This window comes from Mustela nigripes, chromosome 1 (assembly GCF_022355385.1).
Source record: "Mustela nigripes isolate SB6536 chromosome 1, MUSNIG.SB6536, whole genome shotgun sequence".
In the NCBI taxonomy this organism is placed as follows: Eukaryota; Metazoa; Chordata; class Mammalia; order Carnivora; family Mustelidae; genus Mustela; species Mustela nigripes.
Genome location: NC_081557.1, coordinates 33,234,740 through 33,243,383, shown reverse-complemented (window position 1 = coordinate 33,243,383; position 8,644 = coordinate 33,234,740). Strand labels below are relative to the sequence as shown.

General features: G+C 54.0%; 1 protein-coding gene across 2 annotated transcripts; it reads left to right on the top strand.

Annotated features, from left to right (window-relative positions):
- The first annotated feature begins 4,197 nt into the window (after positions 1-4,197).
- On the top strand, positions 4,198-8,597 carry TMEM86A (transmembrane protein 86A). Of its 2 annotated transcripts, none has more exons than XM_059407310.1 (3): positions 4,198-4,328; positions 6,457-6,721; positions 7,082-8,597. In XM_059407310.1, the coding sequence occupies exons 1-3, from the start codon at positions 4,308-4,310 to the stop codon at positions 7,516-7,518; spliced, it is 723 nt and encodes a 240-aa protein (XP_059263293.1). In that variant the 5' UTR covers positions 4,198-4,307; the 3' UTR covers positions 7,519-8,597. The 2 variants fall into 2 exon arrangements, with proteins under 2 accessions (XP_059263293.1, XP_059263284.1); XM_059407301.1 differs by lacking the exon at positions 4,198-4,328 and adding an exon at positions 4,335-4,658.
- Positions 8,598-8,644: the final 47 nt, after the last annotated feature.

Here is an 8,644-nt window from a genome sequence, read left to right as displayed (position 1 = left end):
TCTATATCCCTGTGTTCACCTTGGTCCTGAGCACCAGATTTGTATCCAAACACCTTGATTTGTTTGACATACATCCAGCTTGCGCCTAAGAACTCACCAACTCCCCCACATTATTATCAGAATATCTGAACTTGCCACACCCTCGTGAATACCTCTTCATTAATGTCTGATTTTCTTCCCCAGATTTACAGGTGGGGCAGCGGTGGGATGGGATGTGGCAGGGTGGCTCTGAGAGTTGGTTAAAAGTGTTCTGGGAGCCCGGAACAAACATGCAGAAATGAACAGAGATCCAGCAACAGGTCAGGAATAAGGTAAGCAATTGTCTATGGCCATACCGCAGTGAACACACCCGATCTCCTCTGATCTCTCAAGAATAAGGTAAACAATTTAGAGCTGGATTACCATGCCAAGTGGAGCAAACCAGATGAGAACAAAGCATCTGGTGGCAAAACCATGGGGGTCAGAGATGGAGGAAATACTGGGTTAGATGAAGCCCCATAGGAGAAAGAGGCCCAGAATGATGGTCGGTCACCATTTCTACGTATTATCCATGTATCTGGCACGTGAGATCTGGGGACAATCAGAGAAGCTAGGGAACAGAAAACACCTAGCTTACTGTCATCCATCGATCGAGACCAGACTCCTCAGCCAGAACATTCAGATCCATTCTGACCTGGATCATGCTTATTTCTACAGGGTCACTCTTCACTTTCCAGCTCATGCCCCTACTGCAGGCATTTCCCCGAATTCAGTGTGTCTTTTGTGCTCCTCTGTGCACATGCAATTCCCCCTGCCTAGAACATGACTGCCATTTCCATTTCCATTTCCTCGGTAAGGACCAACTCATTCCTATGGAGTTAGCCCCAGCTTCCTCAGCATCTCCAGGCACAATGAATGATTCTGACATCTTTCTGATGTCACCCGAAACATGCTTTTTTACCTCAGTTCTTTCAGTTGCTGTACTACATGATAATGGTGTACTTGCCTGCCTTAACTGAGCTGTGTGTCCCATGAGGACAGAGCCTGTATCTTACTGCAGTGTTGAAACCCCCACATCTAATATGGTAGGTAGCACATAGTTGGTGCTCAGTAAACAGTTGCTGGGTGGATGGATGGATGGATGGACTCACATTCTTATCAGGGAGCCGGACAAGTAAAGAAAACAATTACAAAGCTGTGAGGAAAAGGCCGTGCTAACAGGTCATTTCGGGTACACAGAGGAAGGAATGCCTGACTTCAGGCAGCCCTACCCCCCTTTCTGCTCCCTGCAATATGCAATTCAACGTAAAAACGCTAAACAGTAAAATAAAATTTTTGAAACAAACAGGAAATCTTCTCCCTAGACATGAAATGTCATAAGCGCTTTCTTTTTGGGAAGGGGAGAACACCTCTGCTTTGTGGGTAACTCTACCAGTCAGGGTGCTTGTACCCTCAAGAATATGACAGAAGAGAAGGTCGTGGCTCTTGGTAGAGACGTGGGCAGGTTAAGGAAACCAGCCAGGACTGAAGGGGTACCCACCTAAAGACAAGCGACAGCAGGAGGAAGTTGCCCTGCCTAGGCCTGGGCCACGGAAGAGCCCAGCCACTGCCAGAACTTGAGCTCAGCCCAGCGAGCTGGTGGTGGTGGTGGTGGGGGTGATCCCCAATCACACCCTCCTTCCACCTTCAGATCTGCCTCTGTCTCTTGTTAACCAAACTCCATCAGGAGCCAGAGGGCAAGTGAGCCCAGGTGACACAATCATAGAGGTCAGCCTCTGGGGCAGGGGAGAGAAGGGCTGAGAATGGAACTGGGTAGTGAGAGGACAGAGAATAACCAGCACTGTGGGGAGAAATGCCTCTGCTTTGCAGGTGACCTATGTCTGTGATCATTTCCTGCTGAGGATGCAAACATTGATTGAGGCCCCACAGATGACAAGTCTACATCTCGGGCTTTCTGTATTTGGATATTTGTGTAGCCAAGCTTATTAAAATCTGTGCCCCTTAATTAGTAGGTCTGGGATGGGGCGAGGGTATCTAGGTTTTTAAAAAGCTTCCCAAGAAATTCTGATAGGCCCTGCTTGTTGAGAACCACTTTTATAGCCCCATCCTCTCACTTTTGTCAACAGGGAAACTAACCTCGAGGAAAGGGAAGAAGGCCCTGACTTGTTCTCGCCCTGAGAATTATCCCTTAGGTGACATTAAAGGGTTTGGCTGGAAAACAGATTCTCCATTTCTCCATTTTTTGATGAGGAAACCCAGGCTTCAAAGATGGAGTGACGTGCCCAGTTAATAGAGCTAGTAAGTCCCAGAGAAGGAGGGACTAGCACCAAGTACAGTAGTTCTAACTTTCAATCCAGGCTTTTTTTTCTAGGCAGGACACTGTAGGAAGGGGTGTATACGTGCTGGGGGCACCAAGCCCTCTAGGTAGCAATTATAGTCTCCCATTCTGGCAAGGTAGGTCTCCCCACTGCCCCTGGCTGGGAAGAGAGTGGAGCAGGCAGAGTTCCCTGCCCCCTGGGGCCCTACGTAGAAGGGGCCTGAAGGCGATGGGAGAAGGCTGTGTGTGACCCCCAATCCCAAGTCTTGATTCTCAATCTAGTGCCCCTGCCTCTGAATCTCTGCTTGTCAATTCTATCATGAAAGAGGGCTGCTCCCCACTCCACTCGGGTGTTAGGTCAGCACAGGCTTTGGGAAAGCTGGGCTGGTCCCAAAAGAAAAAGAAAGGGACCCATTATGGGAGGGGCTCACAGAAGGCAAGCTGTAGGCTTCTCTTGGCCTAGCACCAGGTTCGGGTGCAGCAACAGTGTCAGTCCAGGATGTTTAAAACTCCTTGTTGGCTGCTAATTGAGGCCAGTTAGGGCTGGTTATCCCCTCCAACCCCAATTCCCAAAGCCTGGCACGTGGCGCCTTCTCTCCTCCTACAGAAAGACCGCAGGCCATCCTTTGAAAAGTATCTGAAATCTCTGTCTCCAGGATGCCTCCAGGATGACATCAGCATCCCACTCCTTCCCTGTCCTACACAACCTGATGGCCTGGGAGAAAGCTTAGAGATTATGCATTTATCTTATATATGAGGAAATCAAGCCGAGAGAGGGCAGCTGATTCACCCAGTCGCCCAACATGGACCTGGCAAATTAGAACAGAGATCCCTGTTCACTTAACTACTTACCATGGAATTCTCACGGTTCTGATGAAGCCCAGTCGCAAATGTGTCTGTAATGTGTCGCAAATTAGTCTCTGTTATCTTGACACTCAAGCTTCTTAAGCCGGATTTTGGCAAAGCTAGTTCCTACTCGTGTGGGTCCTTAAGTATGCTCAGGTCTGTCTGAGGTGCTCAGGTCTGTCATTCCTGGTGTGTTCTTGTGTTAGAGTTGTGTCTGAGCTATGAGAGGCATGTACCTAAGAGCAATTAAGTATTTGTGGTCTGGAGGAGTGCCTGTCTCTGCCTCTCTTTATGTTGAAGGACGTGTGTCCACCTGCCACTGGTGGTTTTAGGTCTACATATTTGTTTGATGCCTAAAGGTAATTGTGATTCTGTATATGTTTGTATATACGTGAGGACAATGGGTCTATGGGCTGCTCTGGACTTATTGAGGTGTCTCTTTTCATGTTGAAGGTGCTATGTACGCTGACCGCTGTGTCCATTTGCATGTGTGTTTGTACACAATGAAGGCTGTGGGTCTAATTGTAACTATGTCTGGGTGTGGGGCGTGTGGCTGGCTCAGTCGGTTAAGCGGCTGCCTTGGGCTTGGGGTTGTGATCCCAGGGTCCTGGAATCGAACCCTACATCGGGCTCCTTGCTCAGCAGGAGTCTGCTTCCCCCTCTCCCACTCCCCCTGCTTCTGTGTGCGCTCCCTCTCTCTTTCAAATAAATAAGTAAAATCTTAAAAACAAACAAACCCGATGTTCGAGTAAACCGCGTGTTTAAAAGCTGAAGGGAATCAGCTTTTTATCCCCGGGTTACATCGTGGGCCCACGACAGGAATGTGTTTGACTCTCAGCCAACCTCGGTCTTCACTGGGGGTGGGGAGTGGGGGGTGGGGAGGTGGGGGGCGGTGTGACAGTCAGATTCCGGGATGCCCAGGCCCGGGCTCCAGGACGGGCGGGGCCTCGGACGCCCCGCCCCCCCCGCCCCCCGCCCTCTCATTGGCGGTGAGCGCCGTGACGTCCGGGGGATCGCAGACAGAAATCCCAGCGCCGGGCGAGCGGGAGGTATTGTCCGTCACCCGGGGCTTTGTTACGTCTTCGCCTGCTCACCTGGCCGCGGGCGCGTCCTGGCCGCTGCAGCCCGGAGCGGAGTGTCAGCCGCTGCCGCCGCCGCTGCCGCCATGGTGTCCCCGGTCACTGTGGTGAGTGAGCGAGCGAGCGAGCCAGTGTCCGGCGCGGCCGGAGCCCACCGGCCTGGGGACTGGGCTGCGGCAGGCCAGGCCGTCGGAGGCCGAGGAAGGGCAGGGATCCCGCGGCGGTTGGCGTCCTCGGGCGGGGAGGCGGGCGCTGTCAAGGGCCCCGCACCCGGGACCCGCGGCGCCCCTCCTCCACGCAGCCCCCGCCCGCCCGGGGGAGGGAGGAAAACAGTGGGCACGTGACTCGGAAGCGTGACTTTGTTGATGTCTGTGTGTCCGACGCGGGTCGGCGGGGTGGCCGCCAGGGAGAGAGAGGCGACAGCAGCTGGCCGCCAGGTTCTGCGTGGGCAGACCACAGGGAGGCGTGGGAGAGGGCGGGGAAGGGCAGGAGGGTGACTGGGACCTCTTGGGAATCCTGGCCAAACTTGTTTCCTCCCGCTCCTCATCCTATAAACAAGCCTGGGGCGCTAGAGGGGAAGTCCCTGAGTCCACGCAGCGTTGGTAATGCTGGAGGAAGAGGGCTCCTCCTCTCTTGACCACTCTTCCTATTAAGACTTCTCAACTCGAACTTCTTTCTCTTCCCCACCCTTCATCTTCTAGTGTTGGATTCTCTCTGTCAAAAGTCTCGCCAGCTGCTACTACTCTACGGCCTGTTTCTCCTTACAGGAAATATGGGGCTGGGGGAGGGGTATGGAGCAGACGTTGATGTTTCCAAGGGCTGGCAGGTTGTTGCTGGGGAGAACTGGGGACTGCGGGATTGTTCATCTGCTCCAGTTTCTTCCTCTACCCATGCCCTTACCCCAATGAGCCTGGATAGGGGAGATCTCCATAGGAAGGAACTTAGTCATCTTTTCTCCCTGCTCTCACCCGTGGCAGAGCAAGGGCAGGCTTGGACCCTGGACCTACCCATCTGCCTCTTCCCAGCCTCCTCCATCACAGTCTGATCAGTCCTCAGGTAACTGGCAGTCTGGGAATCAGTGTGTTCCCAGAGCCTTGTGCTGGACAGCTCACCCAGCTAGAGGCACAATCATTTTGGGCAGAGTGTATGTATACAGGGAACCTCAGGAGTTTTGAATCGCCCACAGAGACCCTGTACCCAAAGCCCAAAAAAAGGGGGAGCTTCAGGGGATCACAGATTCAGAATATTTGCAGTAGCCCCCTCCCTCAGTTTGGAGAGTACTTGAAGTGGCCTCGGACATACCTTTCTTTAGCTGCCCTCCCCCCTAATCTGGCTGAGGCCAAGTCAGCTGCTCCAACTTCCCCCTTTCAGTTCCACATCTCCCAGCCAGTCTGCTGGCTGTAGATCAAAAGCTGGAAAGAGAACCCCTCCCCTGCTTCCTGCCTCTCTTTTTGATGAACTCTTGAATTGCTCTTATTTTCTTGGAAATGAGACTGACCAAGAGACACCCTGCCCCTTCAACTCCCTGATCCCTGAAATCGTCCTCTAGCAAGCATCCCTATCTCCTCTCCTCGCTCTTGATGGTACCTTGAGGCTGGTACCTTTTGGGACAGCTGGAATGAAGGCTGAGGAGCAGGCTGGCCAAGGAGAGAGCCTGTGGGGGTTGAGGGCTCACCCTCACACATTCCTGGCACTCACCGGATGTTGCCAGGGCCCTAAGCCCTAAGCCCTAAGCCTGTGCCCGGGCCCCACTGCGGAGGATCACGAGTTGGCTAGTTGTGGCGTCTCTGTGGTTTCCTGCTGACTCCACTCCATTCCAGACAGCCGGTGGCTGATGCTGGCAGAGACGGGTTAAAGGGGCTTTGGGGAGGACAGGGAGGAGCCAGGAAGGGAGAAGCATTGCTTGCAGGAGGGGACTTTATCCCCAGTTATGTTTTTTCTGCCTAGTGAGTGACCATTCTGGTCCTGCTTTGGGTCAAGAAGGTACACGGGCAGCAGAACAGTGGAGCCCTTCCCCTTCCTAATTGGTTAAGCCCCAGGGTGATGATGGGAATGTGTGTACTCTGCTGGCTGGTTGGGACAGGCCAAACTGGGTTTTGGGGGGTCAATCCTCCCTGCTTGGGAGGCAGGTCTGGCTCTGGGGTATATGTCTGGGTTGAGGGTGCTGGCTCTGAACACCTCCGTGGGCTTCCGAGTTCCAAGTGCTGAGTGCTGCCCTTGTCCTGTGTCCTCCAGGTGAAGAGTGAGGGACCCAAGCTGGTGCCCTTCTTCAAGGCCACCTGCGTGTATTTTGTGCTCTGGCTGCCCTCGTCCAGTCCATCGTGGGTCAGCGCCCTCATCAAGTGCCTGCCCATCTTCTGCCTCTGGCTCTTCCTTCTGGCCCATGGCCTAGGATTCCTGCTGACCCATCCCAGTGCCACCCGCATCTTTGCGGGGCTCGTCTTCTCTGCTCTAGGTGATGCCTTCCTCATCTGGCAGGACCAGGGTTACTTTATGCACGGTCAGTTGCCCTAGTAGCTGCTTGGGAGGAATCCTGGGGCTGGGTGCTAGCGGGTCTTAGGTGGCCAAGGACTGGGGAGAGGGAGCTTTGGAACAAGAATATGGTGAATCTGAGGGGTTCTAAGGCCAAAGACTGTGGGGCCCTTGCACTGAGGATTCCCTTGCACTGATCTGGTTATCAGTTCTAGAGTTTCTCAGGGGAAGGGAGAGTGTATCTTTACCTCTGTGCATTTCCTCCCACCCCTGAGACTTCCCAAAGCTGCTGGGTTATCCCCACACCCCCCTCCTAACCCCCCCACCCCGTTACTCATTACTCCCCTGAGCCCGCCCTCAGCATCCCCTCATCCCCTCTCACTCCCAGGTCTGCTGATGTTTGCTGTGACCCACGTGCTCTACGCCTCAGCCTTTGGCATGCGGCCATTGGCTCTTCGGACAGGCCTGGTGATGGCAGTGCTGTCGGGCCTGTGCTATGCTCTCCTCTACCCATGCCTCTCAGGTGCCTTCACTTATCTGGTGGGGATCTATGTGGCCCTCATCGGCTTCATGGGCTGGCGGGCTGTGGCAGGACTCCGGCTGGTCGGGGCAGCCTGGCGCTGGACCGAGCTGGCAGCAGGCAGTGGTGCACTGCTCTTTATCATCTCAGACCTGACCATCGCCCTCAGCAAGTTCTGCTTCCCGGTGCCCTACGCACGGGCACTCATCATGTCTACCTACTATGCTGCCCAGATGTTCATCGCCCTGTCTGCCGTTGAGAGCCGGGAGCCAGTGGAAGACTACAGACAGAGCAAGGCCAACTGAAGGGCCAGGGTCTGGTTACCCCTCTCTCCTTCTGGGGCAGGGGTCCAGAACCTGCAAGAACTGGGTTAGGATGGCTGTAGGCCTAAGCTGGAGGAGCAGATACCACCTGGAAAATGTACAAGTTTGAGGGGGTAAGCAGGAAAAGGATCTCTCTAGCAAAGCTCGTGGTCTGAAACAATTCTGAGAGCCCCAAAGAGCCAGCCTAATTCCCCTTGAGCCAGGGCCGGAATTAGACCTCTCCCCACCTCTAACCCCACCGGGACTGTCAAAGCCCCTCTGGAGGGTGATGGTGCTCCATGTCTTGACCTCCCCCCACTTCTACTAGATGGAAGAGTCTGACTTACACATTCCTGCTCTTTCTCATCTGTACAGAGTTGAGGGAAGAGAGAAGTCTGAGCTGAGATGACCCAAACCCAGGGCTTGAAGCCCCTTTTGCAGGCCCCTAGTTGTGAAGATTGGATGAGGGTGGAGTCTCCCTTTCCTTCATCTATCCTTGTTACTTGAACAATCTCCGTTTCTAAGTGTTGGGTGGGAAGGTGTAGGGGCGTCTTGTTGAGGTAGGTGAGACTAGGGACTTCATTGGCCTGGGAGCTTGGGTGACCAAGGATTTAAGTTGGTCCCATCTCTCTCAGGGGCTAGCCCAGACTGCAGGCCCACCACCACCACCCTTAGACCCTGTCCCCAGGGCTAGAGTGAACCATGCCAAAGGAAGGGGCCAGCCTGTATGTGTGTATGTGAGTCTATGTGTATGTGGTCTGTCTCCCCAGCCTGTCTGTCTTACTGTGCCATCTGTCTCTGTCCTGCTGTCTAAGTCTTATAGGGAGAGGGCCTCAGGGAGTTGCTGAGAGGGTGCTGAGCCTGGCTTAGAGAGCTGGGACCCTACCCTGCCTCCATCAGTGCTTTTCTGTCTGCCCCTTCTGCACTGGGAGCCAGAGGAGGGGGCTCCAATGACATTCTAGGGTCATAAGACCTAAGGCACATTCAATGCAAAAGGAGCAAGGATGGGACAGCTCCATCCTTTGCTGCTCATGTGAAAAAAAATTAAATAAAAACCAAGGGCCGTTGGCTGTCCTCTTGTCCGCCTGTGTGGCATGTGCCTGTCCTGGAGGGGAGGGGTTGGGGGACA

Coding starts and splice junctions, on each gene's coding strand:
- TMEM86A (XM_059407301.1), top strand. CDS start 4,587: ATGTCTGTGTGTCCGACGCGGGTCGGCGGGGTGGCCGCCAGGGAGAGA. Junction 4,659..6,456: donor CGACAGCAGCTGGCCGCCAG/GTTCTGCGTGGG, acceptor TGTGTCCTCCAG/GTGAAGAGTGAGGGACCCAA. Junction 6,722..7,081: donor CCAGGGTTACTTTATGCACG/GTCAGTTGCCCT, acceptor TCTCACTCCCAG/GTCTGCTGATGTTTGCTGTG.